At 41.4% G+C, this 23,173-nt stretch overlaps 1 protein-coding gene and 1 long non-coding RNA gene across 4 annotated transcripts in view; both read left to right on the forward strand.

Moving 5' to 3' along the window:
* The first annotated feature begins 2,825 nt into the window (after nt 1-2,825).
* C3H7orf25 (chromosome 3 C7orf25 homolog) lies at nt 2,826-5,633 on the forward strand. 2 transcript variants are annotated; one of them, XM_005549733.5, is made up of 2 exons: nt 2,826-3,501; nt 3,980-5,633. In XM_005549733.5, exons 1-2 carry the CDS (start codon nt 3,457-3,459, stop codon nt 5,264-5,266), a joined length of 1,332 nt encoding a protein of 443 aa, XP_005549790.3. In that variant the 5' UTR covers nt 2,826-3,456; the 3' UTR covers nt 5,267-5,633. The 2 variants fall into 2 exon arrangements, with proteins under 2 accessions (XP_005549790.3, XP_005549792.3); XM_005549735.4 differs by having other exon boundaries at nt 2,826-2,981.
* A 14,102-nt stretch (nt 5,634-19,735) lies between these two features.
* Nucleotides 19,736-23,173, forward strand: part of LOC135970164 (uncharacterized) — a 71,802-nt gene continuing 68,364 nt past the window's right edge. For both annotated transcript variants that reach the window (XR_010585686.2, XR_010585685.2), the window contains exon 1: nt 19,736-19,917. This is a non-coding gene — a long non-coding RNA (uncharacterized lncRNA). The remainder of the gene's footprint in view (nt 19,918-23,173) is intronic.

Below are 23,173 nucleotides of genomic sequence, written 5' to 3' on the forward strand. Positions count from 1 at the left end.
ACACAGTTCCTTCAATTTAGAGCTCTTCCCTCTACCCTGTTCTCAAGAAACTTACGGAACTAGCAATATCTGGCTGCCAATTAACTGATAACTTCCTAAGCATGAGCATATTTAAAAAGTTACATGTGAGTGCTACTCCCTGAAAGCCATCACTTTTGAATTTTTTAGGTATTTCATCAGGTACTTGCCTCCATATTTCAAAATAGTCGGATTATATGCCTTTTTCTTGGATTCTTGGAGTTGAGCTGCCAAACTTCCCATTGTGCAAGATGAGAATTTAGAATCCTCATATCACACTGACTTCCTTCTCCCTACCTCAATTAAATCATGTTGAAGATTTTTATTGTGACTAAGTATACTACTATTACATTTTCTGAACAACTTTCCTGGGGGTGATAACTGCTTTTATTTTTTTATTTTTATTTTTGAGACGGTCTCACTCTCACCCAGGCTGGAGTGAGGTGGCACAAATCAGTTCACCGTAGCCTTGACTTGGGCTCAAACGATCCTCCCACCCCAGCCATTGCAGTAGGTGCGAATAGAGATGTCAGCCACCATGCCCAGCTAATTTTTTTATTTTTTGTGGAGACAGGGATCTCATCATTACAGTGTCCAGGCTGGTTTTGAACTCCTGTGCTCAAGTGATTCGCCTGTCCTGGCCTCACAAAGTGTTGGGATTACAAATGAGCCATGGCGGCGCCCAGCCCACTTTTTTGGTTACTTTATTTTCTGTGTAGCTGTCACCAATTCTTGCCAGATTCCCCCAACAGAAATTTAACACCTTCTGCTTACTGTTTTCCTCATCAGTCAGATATCAGGCAGTCTGTATCAGTTCTCTTCCCCACACCTCAGAGAAGTTTCTCTTAGAACCCCCCCTGTCTTCCTGTTCTAATCCAGGCGAGGTGCTTGTTTGAAACTATCTTTATTCACCTTGCTTTCTCTCTGAATTGGCTGGGTTTTAAAACTCTAAGTTAGACATAAATTATCTCCACATTTTGAAAGCATTACTCCCTTCTAAATTCCAGTGTTGCTGATAGGAAGCCTGATACTATTGTGTATGTGATGCCAAGTCCTTTGTAAGTTTTCCCCTCTGCAGCTCTTAGTTTTTCTCTTATCTGCTGTGTTCTGAGACTTAACAACTATGTTCCTTTGTGTGGGTTTCTTAATAGTCATTGTGGTGAGCACTCTGGGCCCTTGCACTGTGAAAAACGTTTCTGTCTGCTAAATTTTCTAGTATTAGGTTTTTGAAAAATTTTCTCTTCATTTTGTTTTTGTTTCTAAACTCCTGTTAATTGGATACTAGATCCTTTTGTTTTTGCTCCATTTTTCATCTGTTTCTACTTTCTAAATTTTTCCAACTCATATTGATGTTTTAAAATTGGGGATATCATTTTTACTATAGAAGAACCATTTCCTGTGCTCTGCTGTCTCCTCTTAAAAAAAGAAATCCTCTTGTTTCATAGCTGAGATATCTTTTATTTGAAGATGCTAGTTATAGAATACTTTTTGAGACCATTTTTTCCCGTTTTCCATTTCCTTCAAATATCAAACAAAAATGTTGGGAAATGCTGTGTTTGTGAGGCTCACACCAGGGGATGCTGAATGTTGGTATCGCCGAGCCAGTTCTCTAGGGTCTTTCGTCTACTCATTTCTTCAGAGAAAAATAGGGTTATGGGAAGAGAGTGGTGGGGAGCGGTGAAGGGGTGCCTGCATTATGGGAGGGGCAGAGAAGGTGGCTGCTAGCATTGCTCTATTCAGTAGGAAAACTTCATGATGGCACCTCTTGTCCTTTGTTAGTCTGTGTGTCTAGAATCCCTCTGATGCCCTGTCTTTAGCATCTTAAACTAGTCTTCCGCCTGAACAATTTACATTTTCAATCCTGCCTGCCCTCCCTTCTACCTTCAAGGCACCTGAAGCTTTCTGGGGTTCTGCTTTGTGAATCACTGGCTAAATATCCCCTTCTACAGGCAGTTTCCTCAGTTCTCCTGACACCTCCATCTGCAGAGAGGGTGCTTGGGTTCAGGTAACCTCTCTATGGCTCACTTATCTGTAACATATACTTAATATCTCCCTTTTAGGTTGTTTAAAGGATTGAACGATGTGTAAAACACTTAGAACAATGTCTGCCACGCTGTAAGGAATAAGTTATTGCTCTTGTCCTCCAAAAATGTGTTGGTATAACCGGTCTGCAGTCATCTCTTCTCGTTCTTTTTGCCTTTGTGGGTTTGTTCCCTTTGTCATTGCTTTACCGTTATTTAAGGTTTGGAGAAGGAGCAGGATACACAGGATTAATTATAACTGGAAGTCCTCTTTAATATTTTAAATTAGCTTTACTTTCTTACAGCCCTAATCTTTCTGGGTGACTCTGGACACTCTACTAGGCTAATATGCTAATATGCAGAAGCCATGCAATCATTTTTTCTCTTCAGAAGGACAGCACATCTTCTATGGAGGGCCCAGAACAATGCAGTGGAAAGTACTTTGGTTTGGAGGCAGAAGCCCCAGCAGCAGTACTTCTCAGCTGTCACCTCTAACAAGCTTCTCCAGCGTGTTTCTTCTGTTAAAATGAGCCCCCAAAATGCCTAGGACCCGGTTGCGATGGAGTGGCCGACGCCCCCATTGGGAGTGAGGCCCAGCACGCGAGCTCGGTCCCTGTTCCTTCCTGGAGCCAGGTGGGTGCGCGCTTCCAGGCTCACTCGGCGGCGCAAGCGGGAGAAGCCAGGTGCCCTCAACAAACATGGCCGCCGCGCCGGCGTCAACCCGGCTCGGGAGGCCGCGCTGCCGCTTGGGAATCGCAGGTTTGGCGTCACCCGGCCCGGAACCACGTGACGCAGGAGGCGCCCGAGGCGGCGGGGCTCGCGCGGGTGGAGCCGCCTCGGCGTTCGAGCGGGGTGGGGGCTACCCGGTTGAGATTTCCTGGCGGGTCCCGGCCTCTGCCTGCACGCGCTTGCGTGCTCGCGCTCGCGGTTCTGGCGCTGCCGGTGAGGAGCCGGGGAGCGAGGCGGGGAGGCTGGGAGCTGGGCGCCCCTTCTGAGGCCAGAGGGGGCTGGGCAGGGCCGACCCGGCGGGAAGGGGGTCGGCCGCGCGCTCTCAGCGCCTCGCTCCTGAGCCGTGGCGCTAGCGGTGGGGGCTTTGCGGCCCCGGCCCCTCCTGGCAGGGCCCGGCCGTGCAGGTGGCCGGGCAGGGCCGAGGGCCCCGCAGCCCACCGAGAAGGCCCCGCCGGCCTCTGGCCCGCCCACCCGGCGACCTGCGCTGTGGCCGCCTGCACGGCCGCCACGGGGTGCAGCCTCGGAGTTTAGTTTCATCTTCGGGTTTTCTTTCGAAGTGGGAGTGGCGCGCAAATTGGTGGTCTTCTTCCATCTTTTAAAATAGTCTGGGTTGACGTCAAATGCAGAAATGAGGCAGTGTTGATTTTTTTTTTTTTGGCGTAAGTACCCCGAGCCTTGGGCGGAAATCATGAGGCAACCGGTTGAAGGAGACCAACTCAGGAAGGAGGAAAAGGTTAGGGAGGCTGAGGTGCTCAGTTTAGGACAGACACTTGCTTTGGACAGTTTGCTAACTAGCCAGTCTGTGTGTATTTTTGTTTTCAGCATTTTTGTCTTGACTGTCCAAGCCTTTCATTAAAATTTATCAGCAGTTAAACAGGCCGCTGATAGACATAAGGGAATTATTTATATAGCAGATTGCCGAACTCTTGCATTGTATCCTAACCTAGGACCATGCCGTGTCCCCATGGCTTTCAAGCTAAAGAAATGAAGGTCTTAGGTCAGACATACCTAAAGAGTTCAGTAGTGTAGCTGCCATCCTTCCCTTAGCTATCAGAGGAAGGAGCCACTCCAAATGAGACATACACAAGCCCAGGTTCATAGACTCAGCCTCCATAAGCTGTGTTGCTAGATTGAAGTTTTTAATCACCAGTGAAGAATCGATTGTCATAATTTTAGGAGACTACTCAAATTTGCCTTATTTCTTTCCCTAGGAAAGGAATAATGCTGACAGCATGTCTGCACATTCCATGCTCTGTGAACGAATCGCCATAGCCAAGGAACTGATCAAGAGAGCAGAATCACTTTCTAGATCAAGAAAAGGTGGCATAGAAGGTGGTGCAAAGCTGTGCAGCAAATTGAAGGCAGAATTAAAATTCTTACAGAAAGTAGAAGCTGGGAAAGTAGCTATTAAAGAATCTCATTTACAAAGCACTAACCTAACACACCTGAGAGCCATTGTGGAATCAGCAGAAAACCTGGAAGAAGTTGTTAGTGTTCTTCATGTCTTTGGTTATACAGATACCTTTGGAGAAAAGCAAACCCTTGTGGTAGATGTAGTTGCAAATGGTGGTCATACTTGGGTGAAAGCCATTGGCCGGAAGGCTGAAGCTCTTCATAACATCTGGCTGGGCAGGGGCCAATATGGTGACAAAAGCATCATTGAGCAGGCTGAAGACTTCCTCCAGGCCAGTCACCAGCAGCCAGTGCAGTATAGCAACCCTCACATCATCTTTGCGTTTTACAACAGTGTCTCCAGCCCCATGGCAGAGAAGCTGAAAGAAATGGGCATATCTGTGAGAGGAGACATAGTAGCAGTCAACGCTCTGTTAGATCACCCTGAAGAGCTCCAACCGACTGAGAGTGAATCAGATGATGAGGGCCCTGAACTTTTGCAGGTGACCAGAGTCGACCGAGAAAATATACTAGCAAGTGTTGCGTTTCCAACAGAAATTAAGGTTGATGTGTGCAGAAGAGTAAATCTGGACATTACTACTTTAATTACATATGTATCTGCCCTCAGCTATGGAGGCTGCCACTTTATTTTCAAAGAAAAAGTGCTCACAGAACAAGCAGAGCAAGAGAGGAAAGAGCAGGTTCTACCTCAGCTGGAGGCCTTTATGAAGGACAAGGAGTTGTTTGCTTGTGAATCTGCTGTCAAGGACTTTCAGTCTATTTTAGATACCTTAGGAGGACCTGGGGAGAGAGAGAGGGCCACTATGTTAATTAAGCGAATTAATGTGGTATCAGACCAACCTTCTGAGCGTGCCTTGAGACTAGTGGCCAGTTCGAAAATTAATAGCCGCTCATTAACAATTTTTGGGACAGGAGACACCCTAAAAGCCATCACAATGACTGCTAATAGTGGTTTTGTCAGAGCTGCAAACAACCAGGGTGTTAAATTTAGTGTGTTTATCCATCAGCCCAGAGCACTTACTGAGAGTAAAGAGGCTTTAGCCACCCCCTTACCAAAAGACTACACAACTGACAGTGAACACTAAAGATACCCTTTAAATATTGTCGTGGAAGTAAGTTATTTATACCAAAGGCTGGGTCTTCCCATCTAAACTGGGGGGAAAAAAGGTCTATAGTAAAAGTAAAACTTATAACTCTTAAACCAGTAGAGTTTCTTTTGTGTGGCATCTAAAGTATATAACCTCCCAAAGTAGAAAAAGCACAAGAGACAAGCTTATCTATCAAATTGTCTGCATTAGTGCAATTAAGAACAGAAATATATCTATATAAAGCTTTCAGCTGTATTGTAATACTTTGTTTGATTCAGTAGGGCTACAACTTCCCTACTGCTAACCACGTTTCATGGAATATGGCTACATTGCATCTTGCATTAAATATCTGGAGAAACCTCAAGTCTGTTTTTCATTGTATTGCTTTATATGGTGATTCTAAAGTTAATAACCATTAATGAAAATCTTACTTGATTGTTGTATGTCAGGTGCAGTCTGATAGGTATTTTTACAAAAAGTACATAATACAGAAGAAATGAAAAAGTGAATTATGGTTATTTGAGTGCCATGAACCCATTGGTAGACCTTTGTGAAAAGAAAGCCAACAATCTTACTACTATAAGATAAACGCAGGACACTTAAGGTAAAAATACTAATTTGAATGAATTGAAAAAGGATTATGTAAAAGATTTTTAAAATTCCAATTTTATTTTTAAATACAAAAAGCCCCCATATTGTAAGTATTTGAACAATGAATACTATTTTCATGTTTCATTTGCAAGTGGCAACTGCATTACCTCACTTTCATGAGATGGTGACAGAATATTCCATGCCAATTGCATGACACAGGTTGTAGTTAAAAATACACTTCTGTGGCTACATTGCGCTACTTTATCAGTTTTCAATAAAGCAAAACTAGCAAAGTTGATATGTATTCACCACATTAAAAAATTTGGAATTTGAGCCCTGGAGCTTAAATATTAACTCATGCTAAGTGTAAGAGCTGGTATTAAAACTTGATGTTTCTAGCCACAGTCTGATCTCTTTCTACCATGCCAGATGTCCTATTTGTTGAGAAGAGAATCTCAGTTTACAGCCACACTGTTTGATGAGGGGGTGGAATTTGGTTATTGGCATTCATGAACACCCTGAAATGAATGCAAAATTAAGTGTATGGGGGTCGTTCTCTGGGGAGAGATTGTTTTGCTAAGTCAGAATACATTTCCTAGCAGAAAGGCTGTGATTTGCTTCCAATTTAGTGTAGAGTGGTGTATGTTTAGTGTTAGAAATTGAATTTAAGCTTTTTGAGCACCTATTAAGGTCACGTAGTACTTGGTACTATTAAGTACCAAGCATTATAATAGTTTGGTGTGAAAAGATGAATATTTCCTCTAAGGAATTCTTAAGTCTAAAGTGGAAGTAAACAACTGAAGTGCAATTAAATGTACTAAATTCTCTAGGATACGTTTAAAATACTGTGGGGACAGAGTAAGGGAGTACTTGTTATGGGGTCAGGAAGTCAGAGAGGAAGTGACGTTTGAGGGTTTGGGGTGTGAAATTTCACAAGATGTGTGAGAAAGGGTACTCAAAAGTACATGGAGAAGTGGGATTGGAAAAGTACCAGAACTGTGAACATGAGGACCTGTTCAGGGACCACGCTAAAGTGGACAGTTTATAAAATGAGATGGAGCTAGAAAAAAAAGTCAAAGTTCTCTAAAGAGTTTGGCATTAGAAAGTCATTGGTGATTTTTAAGAAAGTGTGGCTTATGATCAGGTCTCTTAAGGAAACCACAAAAATCTGTAGTGTGGATAAAGAATTAAAGGAAGGAAAGTTTGGACTATAATGACCTTAGCTAGAGCAGGAATGATGGACTGTAGAGTCATGGATACATGTTGGATTTGTTTGAGGCAGAATTGACATATTAATGTACTCATTCATTTAATAAGCATGGAGTGACAGCCATGTGTCAGACACAGTACAAGGGGCATGGCATATAAAAGACTTTTTTTAAAGGGGCATCAGGAAGAAGGTAGATTTCTATCCTTGCTCCCTGTGAATCAATCAATACCTAAGAACTTGGGATCTTTGCCAACTAGGAAGTGGACAGGCCACAGCACTCTTTAGGAAAGTGTTCTGTGAAGTGACCACAGCTGTGGCCCTGCCAAACACCATGATGTTTTTTCAAGCGTTCCAGTGATTACAATTCCTTAACAATGTAACAAATAATGCAAGCAGTACATATGCTCAAGTCGTAGGGCATTGGATCCTGGAATGTAAGAAATAACACCTTCCCTAGAAACCACTGTATCCCAAGGTCTATTCCAGCTGGCCAAAACATTCCTTTCATAAAGGTAAAAAATTAGACAATAAAGGCCGGATGTGGTGACTCACGCCTGTAATCCCAACACTTTGGGAGGTCGAGGCGGACGGATCACCTGAGGTCAGGAGTTTGATACCAGCCTGGCTGACATGGTGAAACCCTGTCTGTACTAAAAATACAAAAATTAGCCAGGCATGGTCGTGGGTGTCTGTAATCCCAGCTACTAAGGAGGCCAAGGCAGGAGAATCGCTTGAACCTGGAAGGCGGAGGTTGCAGCGAGCCGAGATCGTGTCATTGACCCCAGCCTGGGTGACAAGAGCAAGACTCCATCTCAAAAAAAAAGAGACAATAAAAACAATGAGGGGGCCGGGCGCGGTGACTCATGCCTGTAATCCCGGCACTTTGGGAGGCCAAGACGGATGGATCATGAGGTCAGGAGATGGATACCATCCTGGCCAACATGGTGAAACCCTGTCTCTACTAAAAATACAAAAAGGGCGTAGTGGCAGGCGCCTGTAGTCCCAGCTACTCGGGAGGCCGAAGCAGGAGAATGGCGTGAGCCCGGGAGGCACAGCTTGCAGTGAGCCGAGATCATGCCACTGCACTCCAGCCCAGGCGACTGAGCAAGACTGTCTCAAAAAAAAAAAAAAAATGAGGGAAGTTATAAAAGGAATGTTCAATTAAATATCAGTTAACTGGCATGTCAAAGGAATCACATAGCTATAGCTATAAAGCAAATATCCAAATAGTTCTAAAGAGTGAAGCTATGTAATCTACTATCATTATGCCTGGGAATTGGAAGTGGTTGAGGAAAGTAAAAGCATGCTAAAAATCCTCATCTTGCTTAGAGTCAACAGACGCTTTGAAATTTTGCTATTGAAAAATAGAGCTATTTAGTTTTGAGTGTCAAACAGGAAACATAACTGATAGTATAAATTAAACCAAGCTGAATTGCTGAATAAATTTCAAACGAAAGATGAGAATGGAGAATAAATGCAGTCCATGTAGAAAAAGACAAGTCAGGCTGGGCGCTGTGGCTCACACCTATAATCACAGCACTTTGGGAGGCTGAGGCAGGGTGGATCCCTTAAGCCCAGAACTTCAAGACCAGCCTGGGCAACATGGCAAAACCTGGTCTCTACAAAAAATACAAAAATTAGCCAGGCATGGTAGTGTGCTCCTGTAGTCCCAGGTACAAGGTGGGTTGAGGTGGGAGGCTCACCTGAGCCTGGGAGGTCGAGGCTGCAGTGAATTTTGATTGCACTCCAGCCTGGGCAACAGAGTGAGACCCTGTCTCAAAAAGAAAAAGACAAAAGAATTGTGAATGAGGCATAAAAAGCAGGAAGCATAAAATAAGAGTGCTAGCTGCAAGCACAAGAAGGATATAAAACAGCTTTGGAGGGAAACATATAGACAATTGTGATATACTGGGAAATCTCATTGGAACAGATGACTGTCTTAGGAAATGTAAATTAGAATTGAATAGAAAGCCTAAATAAGCAATAACCATTTAAAACATTGTTAAAGTTGGTAAATAATTTCTCCGAAATATGTGCAGGTCCAGTTAACTTTATTAGACAAGTTTTTACCTACTTTAAAATACTGAATAATCCCCATGCTCTAAAAGGTAATATGCAGCATGACCCTGTAAGTGGGGTTGAAATATGTAACATGGTAAGATGTGTTGTTCCACTTACTCCCTGTCCCCTGCCCCAAGAGGAGAACTTTGGCCTGCTCTCCTGTTTGAGAACAGGGCCTGGGTATGGGACTGAAGCCCATGGGGTGTTTCTTGACTCATGTAATAACAGGCTGTCTCAGGTCATCATTGTATTGGAAGTGTTTTCAAACTCATTTTACAGAACATGAGTATAACTCTGATACTAAAACCTGACAAGATTGCATAAAAAAGAAGCTGGAACAAAATTTCAGTTTAAAAAGATATATAAACATCCCAGACAAAATGGCATTACAGACAAAATGGATTCAGGCAGAGAACATTTCATGCTGTGGGAATCTTGTTGTTGTTGTTTTGTTTTTGAGATGGAGTTTCACTCTTGTTGCCCTAGATGGAGTGCAGTGGCACAATCTTGGCTCACTGCAACTTCCACCTCATGGGTTCAATTGATTCTCCTGCCTCAGCCTCCTGAGTAGCTGGGATTACAGGCGCGCACCACCACGGCCAGTGGTGTTTTTAATAGAGTATTTTTAGTAGAGACGGGACTTCTCTACTTTTGTATTTTTAGTAGAGACAGGACTTCGCCATGTTGGCTAGGCTCATCTCGAACTCCTGACTTCAGATGATCCACCCGCCTCGGCCTCCCAAAGTGCTGGGATTACAGGTGTGAGCCATTGCGCCTGAAAATCTTGTTCCCAAGAGGAAGAAAGACAAGGATGAGTTCCCAACCTTAATAGTAGGACTGTGGGGATTAACCCCATGCTGGGATAGAATCAGAGGCACAAGCCCTGCTTGAGGTAAAGAGGTAACCCCAAGACCCCCACTGAGTGAACCAGAACCTTAAGGCTGTAATGCCCATGAAAGAGGATCTTGTAAACTTTGTGCAAGGACACAGCAAGGGTTTGACTCAAGTGGTTCTGCGGAGGCGGGGTGAAGGGGTGGGGGGAAGAAGTCTGAAAGAAATCAAAGCCCAGACTATGCCCCACATAGAGTTCAAGTCTTTTAACAGCACCATGGGGGAAACCTAGAGATGTGAAATTAGTATAAAAATTGGCCACTGGCAAGTACTCTCTCTCAGACACCTGAGAACAACATAGGGAACCTCATTCTGGACTTAGGGACATTTCAGTTTCCTAGCTACATAGATTTCTATAGAAAAACTGAGCTTCGATTGGATGCGCTTACAGTGAGAAACTGTCAAAACGTAGAAGGAAACCTTCCACCACCAGTGAGTCAGCAACACAGAAAGAGGAGCATTAGTTCTTCAAAAATTTAAGATTATAACAAAATACATTAAAATAAAATATATGATATTATAGAATATATACGTAAAATATATAATAGCAAAATATAATATAAAGTAAGTTTGGGATCTTCTAAGTGTTCTCTATCTATCCTCTGTTAAAAAAAAAGAAGTAGTAATTCAAAGCGGCAGAGGGAGGCTGAAAATACCACCTGCAATCAAACATTGCACACACAGCTCAGGTGGAGGATATGGTCTATCTGCGCAGCAAGTATGCTTCCTAACACTGAAGCCCAGAATTAGGCAGACATTAACCACTTGATTGCAGGTAATTCTGGGGCATGTGTCAGGAAGAGCTTGTCCCAAAAGGGCTGCAGAGAACACCTCACCCTGTGGCAAGCTTATTCACAAGAGGAGAAAGCACAGAGATGAGCCAAGCCAAGCTTCCAAGCATTCCTCTCAAACTTGCAATCAAATATATTTCTCTATATTCTCAGGAGAGAAGGGCCAGGAGTATACTGGGGGATATAACCCCTCCATTTCCCCGCCATCATGCAAGTAAGAATGGGGAAAAAAGGCATTTCCCTCTTCACCTAAATAACAAATGATTAAAGGGGATAAAAGAAGGCATAGAAATTATAAGGGGCCAGGTGTGGTGGCTCACGCCTGTAATCCCAGCACTTTGGGAGGCCAAGGTGGGCAGATCACCTGAGGTCAGGAGTTCAAGACCAGCCTGGCTAACACGGTGAAACCACGTCTACTAAAAATACAAAAATTAGCCAGGCATGATGGTGTGCGCCTGTCATCCCAGCTACTAGGGACGCTCAGGCAGGAGAATCGCTTGAACCCAGGAGGTGGAGGTCACAGTGAGCTGAGATTGTACCACGGCACTCCGGCCTGGGGGACAGAGCAAGACTCTGTCTCAAAATAAAAAATAAAAAAAAAGAAAAAAGAAAAAAAAGAAGCTATAAGGAAAGAGTACAAGCAAATAAAACTTCAGGAAATAGAAAACTCACTAAAATTATAATCTCAGAAATAAAGTTTCAAATAGTAGCTAAGATAAACTAAAAAAATTCTGAAATGAATAGATCTTAGTAAATTTCCCAGGAGTCAACAAATAAATTAAATGATGAAAAATATAAACAAGATGCTGAGACATGAAGGAAAAAATGAGTCCATTCCATCAAAGGTTCTGGCAGACAATATGGACTGAGCACAAAGCCGGGTTCCCGTCCTCACCGCCTTTGCCTGCCTGTGCCATAGAGGCTGGAGACTAAAACCCTCACACTCCCAGTGTTGCATTTAGCTGGGGCAGCCAGATTCCTTGCCTCTGAGACACGAGTGGAAGTGCAATAGTGCTGCCTTCTCCTTCCACCACAAGGTTGGATATGGTCGATGGTTGTACTTGCCTCTGTGTTATGGTGATGAGAGAAAGACCAAGTGCAGCTTGTAGCCTTTGGTGCTGACATATGCTTCCCGCAGGACTTCTTGCTATGTGGAAAGATCAATCCCAATTTATTTAAGCCACTGTAGTTGGTTTTTCCATTACATATAGTTGAAAATATTTCTAGCTGATATTAAAGTTTATTTGTTCCACAAAGAGACAATAGACAGAATGGGGACGAGGGAACACATTCATTTTTCAAACTTACAGACAAAAAATTAGAATAGAATACGAACACCAGTGTACCATTCACCGAGGTTTAAACAGAGTCGTTATTTTGCCTTATTTGCTTTATCTAGATTTTTCTTTTGCTGAAATTATTTTAAAATAAATTACAGATATCATGATATTTAACATATATCCCTCAGTACTTGGCTCTAAAAAGAACATTTTTCTAGACAACCATGATTCCATGAGTACATCTAATGAAATTAATGATTCTGAGCATCATCTAGTGCCCAATCTATATTCAGATGTCAGGGGATTTGTCTACCAGAATCCAGTGAAACACCAGATATTGCATTTGGGTTTAGCGTTCCTTAATTCCGTTGCAATCTGTGGTATTACCCTACCCTTTTATGACTGAGTTTTTTGAAGACACCAGGAGAGTTGTCTTACAGAATATCCTATATTCTTGATTTCTCTGGTTATTTTCCAGTGGTCAGTTTGATTTCCTGTAAACTGAAAAGGAGATCTAAAGGCTGGATTCAATTCTGGTTAAACATTTTGGGCAAGAATACTTTGTGGTTGATACTGTGTTCCTCGTTTTCGTTACACCAGGGGGCACATAAAATCTGGTTTTTCCCCTGTTAGTGATGTTAAGTATTGTTCCTTGAATAAGGTGGTAACAGCTAGAACTCTCCATTGTGAAGTTACGTTTTTGCCCTCGTGACTAGTAAGTAAACTGTGAAGTCATGCTTTGGCACCACTGTGAATGTTCAGTTACCCATTGCCCTTTTGCCTAAGATTTTAGCATGCATTGATGATTATAACCCTAATCAGTTATTCCATTCAAGTGACAAAATGGTGATTTCCCCAATTCTATCATTTCCTTTACACTTATCAGTTATCATTCTTCCATGAAGAAGAGCTTTCCCTTAGGAACTGGGGCCATTTGGCTCCCCTTCTGGAATGGCAGTTCGTATCCTTGATTCTTTCTCTCCAGTTAACGATTTCAGAGTGAGGGAGTCATGTTATGATCACCTCCAATAATATCAAATGAACCTTTTAGGAAGAACATTGTATGTTGTGAGGATTATATTGGACTCATGAATTATGTATTCAAATATGCCCATATCAATTACCTTACTTTTTAAAATGAAATTTATTATTTTGAGATAATTATAGATTCATGTGAAGTTGTAAGAAATAATACAGAGAGAACCTATGTACCTTTTATCCAGTTTTTGCTAGTGGGAGCATCTTGAAAAACTATAGTACAATATCACAAGGATATTAATGTTGATTATGTCAAGATGCCAAGTATTTCCACCACTGTAGGATCTCTCATGTTGCGCTTTTATTTATCATTCTTTTTGATGCTTTAACTGTCCAAACTTTGGCCATTAGAAACACCTTCAAGATTCCTGTGTCTTTTTCACATAATCCCATGCTCTTTGATTTCATGCTTTCTGGCAGAACAAGATGTCTCAGAGTTGCCTGTGCTTTCTGCCGGAGACCTGGAATCCACTATTTCTTCAAGGAGACTTTCCTAGTTTGTGGCATTTCAAAAGAAAAGTCCACGGGCTAGGGGGACTCAGTGCCACTCAGTTTTCATTGATCCTGGGCTCTTGCAATGCACAAAATGGAAATATTTACATATTTCAAATTAATTAAAATATCTTCAACTGATGGGGAAGATCAAAATTAACATTATATAATATTCCCAGATTTTTACTTAACATTAATTTCAAACTTTTGTCTCTTGCTCTGCAAATCTTTTTTCCTAACATATTTATTTGCTTTATGCTGTGCTCTACATAAAAATGTTTCAAAAATATTATTATCACGGCTTACAATAAAGTCACTGAATCAATATGAATATTTCTTTGCAGTTCTTCTGTCCTTTTAGCCCAGATATAAGGTTAAAGTACTGTTTTAAAGTCATATGATTTGTATTTTTTTTGTGAGGCTATGTTACTAATTTGATATATAGTGAGCTTCATTTGTTCTAGTTTATTTTCAATTTTGGAGTTCTCTTTTTTGACTTAATTTTATTCTTTAAAATATAAGGATATAAAATTTGTGGCTCAAAAGCAAAAACTACATAAAAATTGCCATCACAAATGTATTGTTTCTATATGTCCCTCCCTCTGCACCTCATTATTCTCCCCTCCACTCCCCTTCCCTCCCTTGTTTCCTTCCTCTCTCTTTCTTCCTTTCTCCCTCTTTCCTTTTTTCTTTTCTTTCTCACATAAAGCACATACATACAAATAGCTTTTTTTTCCCATTCCTTTTCTTCATAAGAGGTAGCAATTTGTCTTTTTTTTTTTTTTTTTCATTTAAAAATATAAGCCTAGCAGTGGGATTGCTGGATCAAATGGTAGTACTACTTTTAGTTCTTTAAAGAATCTCCACACTGTTTTCCATAGTAGCTGTACTAGTTTACATTCCCACCAGCAGAGTAGAAGTGTTCCCTGATCACCACATCCATGCCAACATCTACTGTTTTTTTTAATTTTTTTATTATGCCCATTCTTGCAGGAGTAAGGTGGTATCACATTGTGGCTTTGATTTGCATTTCCCTGATCATTAGCAATGTTGAGCATTTTTTCATATGTTTGTTTGCCATTTGTATATCTTCTTTTGGAAATTGTCTATTCATGTCCTTAGCCCACTTTTTGATGGGATTGTTTGTTTTTTCTTACTGATTTGTTTGAGTTTGTTGTAGATTCTGGATATTAGTCTTTGTCAGATGCATAGATTATGAAGATTTTCTCCCACTCTGTGGCTTGTCTGTTTACTCTGCTGACTGTTCCCTTTGCCGTGCAAAAGCTCTTTAGTTTAATTAGGTCCTAGGTATTCATCTTTGTTTTTATTGCATTTGCTTTTGGGTATCATGAAATCCTTCCCTAAACCAATGTCTAGAAAGGGTTTTCTAATGTTATCTTCTAGAATTTTTATAGCTTCAGGTCTTAGGTTTAAGTCCTTAATCCATCTTGAGTTGATTTTTGTATAAGGTGAGAGATGAGGATCCAGTTTCATGTAATTGTTTACATGTGGGTAACCAATTATCCCGGCACCATTTGTTGAAAAGGATGTCCTTTCCCCACTCTATATTTCTGTTTGCTTTGTCAGAGATCAGTTGGCTGTAAGTATTTGGGTTTATTTCTGGGTTCTCTATTCTGTTCCATTGGTCTATGTGCCTATTTTTATACCAGTACCATGGTGTTTTGGTGGCTATGGCCTTATAGTGTAGTTTGAAATCCCATAGTGTGATGCCTCCAGATTTGTTCATTTTGCTTAATCTTGCTTTGGCTATGCGGGCTCTTTTTCGGTTCCACGTGAATTTTAGAATTGATTTTTTCTAATTGTGTTTAAAAGGATGGTGGTATTCAGATGCGGATTGAATTTGTACATTGCTTTTGGCAGTATGGTCATTTTCACAATATTGATTCTACCCATCTATGCGCATGGGATGTGTTTCTATTCGTTTGTGTCATCTATGATTTCTTTCAGCAGTGTTTTGTAGTTTCCTTGTAGAGGTCTTTTGACTTCTTGGTTAGGTATATTCCTAAGTATTTTATTTTATTTTTTGAAGCTATTGTAAAAGCAGTTGAGTTCTTGATTTGATTCTCTGCTTGATCGCTGTTGGTGTTTGGAAGAGCTACTGATTTGTGTACATTAATCTTGTATCCAGAAACTTTGCTTGTCTTGTTCCAGTTCTCAAAGGAAATGCTTTCAATGTTCCCCTATTCAGTATATGTCGACTGTGGGTTTGTCATAGATGGCTTTCATTACATTAAAGTATGTCCTTTGTATGCTGATTTTGCTCATAGTTTTAATCATAAACAGATGTTGGAGTTTGTCGAATGCTTTTTGTGCATCTATTGAGATGATCATGTGATTTTTGTTTTTATCCTGTATATGTGGTGTATCACATTTATTGACTTGTTTATGTTAAACCATCCCTGCATCCCTGGTATGAAACCCACTTGATTATCTTTTTGACATGTTGGTGGATTCAGTTAGATAGTATTTTGTTGAGGATTTTAGCATTTATGTTCATCAAGGATATTGGTCTGTAGTTTTCCTTTTTGGTTATGTCCTTTCCTGGTTTTGATATTCGGGTGATGCTGGCTTCATAGAAAAATTAGGGCATGTTTCTTCTTTCTCTATCTTGTGGAAGAGTGTAAAAAGGATTGGTACCAATTCTTCTTTGAATATCTGGTAGAATTCTGCTGTGAATCTGTCTGGTCCTGGACTTTTTTTGTTGGTAATTTTTAAATTACCACTTCAATCTCACTGCTTGTTATTGGTCTGTTCAGGATATCTAATTCTTCCTGATTTAAGCTAGGGTTTTTACCCATCTCTTCTAGGTTTTCCAGTTTATGTGCATAAAGGTGTTCATAGTAGCCTTGAATGATCTTTTGTATTTCAGTTGTAATATCTTCTGTTTCATTTCTTAGTGAGGTTATTTGGATTTTCTCTCTTCTTTTCTTAGTTAATCTTGCTAATGGTCTGTCGATTTTATTTATCTTTTCAAAGAACCAGCTTTCTGCTTCATTTATCTTTTGTATTTTGTTTGTTTCAATTTCATTTAGTTGGGGTCTGATCTTGGTTCTTTTCTTTCTTCTGCTGGGTTTGGGTTTGGTTTGTTCTTGTTTCTCTAGTTCCTTGAGGTATTACCTTAGGATGTCAGTTTGTACTCTTTCAGTCTTTTTGATTTAGGTGTTTAGGGCTATTAACTTGCCTCTGAGCACCACCTTTGCTGCATCCCAGAGGTTTTGGTAGGTTGTGTCATTATTGTCATTCAGTTCGAAGAATTTTTAAATTTCCATCTTGATTTTGTTTTTGACCCAGTGCTTATTCAGCAGGAGGTTATTTGATTTCCATGTATTTGCATGGTTTTGAAGGTTCCTTTTGGGATTGATTTCCAGTTTTATTCCACTGTGGTTTGAGAGAGTGCTTGATATAATTTCAATTTTCTTATATTTATTGAGGCTCATTTCATGGCCTATCATATAGTCTATCTTGGAGAAAGTTTCATGCGCTGTTGAATAGAATGTGTATTCTGCAGTTGTTGGATGAAATGTTCCATATATACATGTTAAGTCCATTTGTTCCAAGGTATAGTGTAAATCCATTGTTTATTTTTTAACTTTCTGTCTTCATGACCTGTCTAGTGCTGTCAGTGGAACATTGAAATCCCCCACTATTATTGTGTTGCTGTCTATCTCATTTCTTAAGTCCATTAGTAATTGTTTTATAAATTTGGGACCACTGTTAGGTGCATATATGTTTAGGATTGTGATATTTTCCTGATGGAGAGGGTCTTTAATCATTATATGCTGTCTCTCTTTGTCTCTTTTAACTGCTGTTGCTTTAAAGTTTGTTTTACGTGATATAAAAATAGCTACCCCTGCTCACTCTTGGTGTCCATTTGCATGAAATGCCTTTTTCCACCCCTTTACTTTAAGTTTATGTGAGTCCTTAAGTGTTAGATGAGTCTCTTGAAGGCAGCAGATAGTTGTTTGGTGAGTTCTTATCCATTCTGCGGTTCTGTATCTTTTAAGTGGAGCATTTGGGCCATTTACATTCAATGTTAGCATTGAAATGTGAGGTACTGTTGCTTTCATCATGCCCTTTTTGCCTGCCGTACTTTGTTTTTTGTATGTTTGTTTTTACTTTTTAACTTGAATTTTTGTTTTATAGGTCCTGTGTAATTTATGCTTTAAAGAGGTTCTGTTTAGATGTGTTTTCAGGATTGGTTTCAAGATTTAGAGCTCCTTTTAGCAGTTCTTGTAGTGGTGGCGTGGTAACGGCAAATTCTCTCAGCATTTGTTTGTTTGAAAATGACTGTATCTTTCCTTCATATATGATGCTTTAGTTTCACTGGAAACAAAATTCTTGGTTGATAATTGTTTTTTTGAGGAGGCTGAAGATAAGGTCCTAGTCCCTTGTACCTTGCAGGGTTTCTTCTGAGAAATCTGCTGTTAATCTGTTAGGTTTTCCTTTATATGTTACCTGATGCTTCTGTCTCACGAGCTCTTAAGTTTCTTTCCTTCATCTTAACTTTGGATAACCTGATGACAATGTGCCTTGGCGAAGATCTTTCTGTGATGAATTTCCCAGGTGTTCTTTGTGCTTCTTGTATTTGGCTGTCTAGGTCTCTCACAATGCAGGAGAAGTTTTCCTCAATTCTTCCCCTATACATGTTTTCCATGCTTTTAGAATTCTCTTCTTTCTCAGGTACGCCGATTATTTTTAAGTTTGGTTATTTAACATAATCCCAGACTTCTTGGTGGCTTTGTTCATATTTTCTTATTCTTTTTTCTTTGTCTTTGTTGGATTGTGTTATTGTATTTCTTTATTCTACTTGTTCAATTATATTGCTGAGACTTTCCAGAGCATTTTGTATTTCTAAAAGTGTGGCCACATTTTCCTGAGTCTTTGATTGTTTTTTTTATTTAAGCCACCTATTTCCATGAATATTTCTTCCTCTACTTTTTGTATCATTTTTTAGATTTCCTTGCATTGGGCTTCACCTTTTTCTGGTCCCTCCCTGAATAACTTAATAACTAACCTCCTGAATTCTTTTTCAGGTAAATCAGGGATTTCTTCTTGGCCTGGATCCATTGCTGGTGAACTAGTGTGATTTTTGGGGGGTGTTGAAGAGCCTTGTTTTGTCATATTACCGGGGTGGTTTTCTGGTTCCTTCTCACTTGGGTAGGCTCTGTCAGAGGGATGATCTAGGGCTAAAGACTGTTGTTCGGATTCTTTTGTTTCACAGGGTGTTCCCTTGATGTAGTACTCACCTCCTTTTCTTATGGATGTGGCTTACTGTGAGTCTAACTACAGTGATTGTTGTCTCTCTTCTGGGTCTAGCCACCCAGTGAGTCTACCTGCTCCAGACTGGTACTGGGGGTTGTCTGCACAGAGTCCTGTGATGCGAACAGTCTATCAGTCTCTCAGCCCTGGATATCAGGGCCTGTTCCAGTGGAGGTGGTGAAGATTGCAATTGACTCCTTGAGGGTCCTTAGCCTTGGTGGTTTAATGCTCTATTTTTGTGCTGGTTGGCCTCCTGCCAGGAGGTGGCGCTTTCCAGAAAGCATTAGCTCTATGTAGCATTGTGGAGAGGGACCAGCAGTGGGTGTGGCCTACATCTCCCAAGATTATATGCCCTTTGTCTTCTGCTACCAGGGTGGGTAGGGAAGAACCATCAGGTGGGGGCGGAGCTAGGGGTGTCTGAGCTCAGACTCTCCTTGGACCAGTCTTGCTGTGGCTGCTGTAGGGGATGGGGAGGGGGTGAGATTCCCAGGTCACTGGAGTTGTGTACCTAGGAGGATTATGGCTGCCTCTGCTGAGTCATGCAGGTTATCAGGGAAGTGGGGGAAAGCCAGCAATGGCTGGCCTTAGCCAGCTCCCACGCAAACTGAAGGGCCAGTCTCACTCCCACTGGGCACTCCCCCAACATCCTGAGTCCATTTCCAGGTGAAGGGCAAGACTGGCTTGAAAATTTGCCAGAGGCTGTCTGCCTCCCAGCTGTGATAGAAAAGCACTTTAGTTCTTCCCGGCCTGTGAAGTGTGCATGCCCAGTTTGTGCCCTCCCACTGAGTTCTGGCCAGGAGGCTTCTCCACCTTTCAAATTGTTACAAAGTTCAGGTAGAGAATTCCTTCTCCCTGTGGAGGTTTACCCCTGTTCCTCTGGCCACCCTCCCGACGGATCCCTGTGGTGCCAGGCAGGAATGGGCTGCTTGGGGATCCAGCAAGCTCCCCAGGGCCTTTCTGCTGCTGCTTCTACCCCTGCACTTCGCTCAGCTCTCTAACCTGACTCAGCTCCAGGTAAAGTGGGAAACTTCTGCAAACAGAACTTCAGCTTCTCCAGTGAGGACATGTGTTTGGGAGAGGAGGGTCACCCTTTCCCACTCCGCAGTTGGGGCACTCACAGTGTCTAGGGTGTCTCCCGGGTCCTGCAGGAGCAGCCTGCTTCCTTCAGAGGGTCTGTGGGTCCTCTTGGGATTGCTGGTTTTTACTTGCAGTTGATCTGGAGCTAAAATTCACAATGCAAGCCTCCGCATGCTGCTCTGTCTGAAGCTGCAATGTAGTCCTTGGAGTTATTATATTTTAAATACATCTCTTGTTTTATAGCACAGGTTTGAGTTTTGCTATGTGATCAAATTTGAAAATCATGATGTTTAATTGGTCAGTTAAGTCCATATATGACTTTAGGTTTCATTTTGAATGCCACTGCAATTCACCTCTTGGTGCTTTGGTATCTTATTCAAAAGTAAGGCAGTTGTGGTTGAGTGCTGGAGATTTCTCAAGAGTAAGGGGAGAGAGGGATCATAGTGGTGATGTTTGGAGATGCAGGGTGAGAGATTGTGGTGAAAACTGGAGGGGCTTAGTAGGAAAGATTTCAGGGAGTAGGTGGTCATCTCCCCAGGGAGCCACAGGATTGACTGACGTGGGGCTGGTACCTCCTGGAAAAGGCAATAATCTTCATTCATTTTAGTAACCTGTATTACGAGTTCCCTTTAGGTATGGGAGTGTGGAGGTAGCAGAGAGTAAGATGTATAGCAGGATCAGGCTGACAGTGAGTTCAGGAAGAAAAATAATACATGTCCTGTGTGTGTTTTCTGCTTTTGGAGAGGCAGTCTGTGTCAGTGGGGGGAGATTTTAGCGTCCGGAGTGAAGCCATCTCTGGCACAGGGAGCAAAGTCATCTCCAACGCTGTCTTGAGTTGGGGCAGTGTCCCCCAAGAGGTGAGACTGGGGTATTCTTTCTAATGTGCAGCCACTTGAGTTGGTGTGGGCCTCAGCGTTTGTCATAACTGGTTGAAACAATGGTCTACTGGAGGGTTTGGGTGTCCGATTGTAAACCAATGAAAGCACCCAAACTGGTAGTAATAAGACCAACAATCAAAGAAATGGTGTGCAGCTGTACCTGACAGGGTTTTGTTTTGGGTGGACGTTTAGGTTCAAATGGGTTTCATATAAGATGAGCAGCCGCCAGGCCTGTGGGACAATGTATGGTTAATGAGTCCCAGGAGAGTCTATGTCCTTGATCTGACCTACAGCCCTTAAGGGATGGGGGACAAGATAAAAAAAATTGTTAACAAAAGTAGGTTAAGGCCTGGGGCAAACTAGAGAACTTTAGTTTATTTGTGGTATTGAAGTTTGAAAAGGAGTTGTTTAAGGTGATTATGATGTCTCTTATTGAGACCAGTTATTTGGGACCTGTCATGGACATGAAAGTTCTATTGAATGTTTCTCAGGAGTCCAGCATGATGTGTTCTAAGAAGTGAATTGTGTGCCTTGGTTACTATTAATAACAACCGTGACTCTGAAGGGAATAAGGCGTGGCTAGCAAGGCCTTGCATTGTGGCCTTAACTCTGAGTGGAGAAGTGTGATTCTCATTTATGTTTTGGGTGAGTGTGAAGTGAGAGATTCCCAGAGACTTTTTTTCTTTTTCTTTTAACCTTGAAGGGGCCAATTTTTCGGTAATGGCCTCATAGTTTGTAATAAACACGAAGACAGGACCAGTTGTTGACCAGGGTATCCAGCACTAAGATGACCGCCTGGAGTTTTGTCCAAGTGTGTTGTGTTTGGGCCCCATCCTTTATTAGAGACATCCTGGCTAAGGAATGGAAAGCAGCACATTCCACTAGGCCCCACCATGCACAGGGGCTGGCAGTGCCATTCACATAGTTTATGAACTCCCTTTACTGGTCACTCAGTTAATCCATAGGGCTTCCTAAGTAGTCAAGGGGTTTAAGGGAGGGATGTCATCCTCCAGCACCCTGGTGTCTGGCAAGGGGCTTAGAACAGGAGAAGCCATACTCTCCTGTGGGTAGAATATACCAGAAGACCCACGTTTGTTCCCATCTGTCTTAGGGAGCCTCAGTAGCTGTGTTGAGCTTGTGGGGTCAGTTTCCATGGCCCAAAGCATAATGGGCAGCTGGGTATAGAGTCATGGGCTCAGGGTCTGGGAGAGCCTCTATTTCTGGGAGAGCCCAGTAAGTGGGGGCCAGTCATCTGTTGTATTAATGCTGTATAGCATGAAGCCACTAGGGCAATATCTTCTATCAGAAATCCTGGGGCAACTGATGGCCATCCTAAAGGATTCAGAGACTGCAGGAGGCATTTGAGAAGGTTGCAAAGACCCTACAGTAAAGGCATTTTTTTTTGTTTTGAAGAAGGCACTTACAGGAGTGTCTGTAGACTTTAATTTAGAAGTAAAATGTATAAATGAGGAATCTGTTGCCACCAAAACCCAAAAGTACTAAGAAATATTGGTCTTAAATGTCATTAATGTATGTACTAAATGAGTCTCCTTGGCTGAGAATGTCCTGGATGTACTCTCATACCAGTGCTCCTGGAGAAGGTGGATGTTGTTAAGATTAATTAAAGATTGTGTGTGATGACACAGCTGCAGAGGTCTGAAAAGGACTCTGTTCTTTTAGAGGAGGAGGGAAACTGCAGTGAAGTGGCTATTGAAACAGCACATTAGCCAAATCCACAAGAGTTAAATATTTACCGGTTGTTGATTGAATAGAATCAGCAATTTTAATAATGTTAGGTATTGGATACGGGGGCCCTAATGAATGGACTGTTAAATGGGGAAGTGGGAATAATCACGCCTTTATTAATAGATTTTTTAGAATTAGTCTTAATCCATTTCAACTTACATTGGCCATATTAACTATCTTAACTGGAGGTACAAGGGGTTCCATTTTATTAAGCCAATTTGTAAGTGCCAAATACTTACTTTAATTTTAACTTATTATTTATTGTGTCAGAGCATCTCTGCCTAATACAGAATATCTTACAGCAATGGATATATAACTGTGGGAAATTTAGGCAATATAATATTACAAAATATTATATTCAGTTACCTGCTCAAGATTACACAGGAAGAGTGTTTAAGTTTAGTGGAATTCCCCAGGTATAAATATAATTTGAACCCCAATATTAAGTCCATGAATTTTTGTTAGTGCATTTTAACAAACTGTTAAAGTTAAATTAGAACTGACATTGTAGAAGCACAAAGCCAGTAAGTGTCCTTTTTAATCTTTTTGTTATATAAATTCCTTGATAT

This window comes from Macaca fascicularis, chromosome 3 (assembly GCF_037993035.2).
Source record: "Macaca fascicularis isolate 582-1 chromosome 3, T2T-MFA8v1.1".
NCBI lineage: Eukaryota > Metazoa > Chordata > Mammalia > Primates > Cercopithecidae > Macaca > Macaca fascicularis.

What these genes read in the sequence shown, in the direction of transcription:
- C3H7orf25 (XM_005549733.5), top strand. Translation starts at nt 3,457, where the DNA reads ATGAGGCAACCGGTTGAAGGAGACCAACTCAGGAAGGAGGAAAAG. An exon ending in AACTCAGGAAGGAGGAAAAG is followed by an intron (nt 3,502 to 3,979) that starts GTTAGGGAGGCT and finishes TTCTTTCCCTAG; the next exon opens with GAAAGGAATAATGCTGACAG.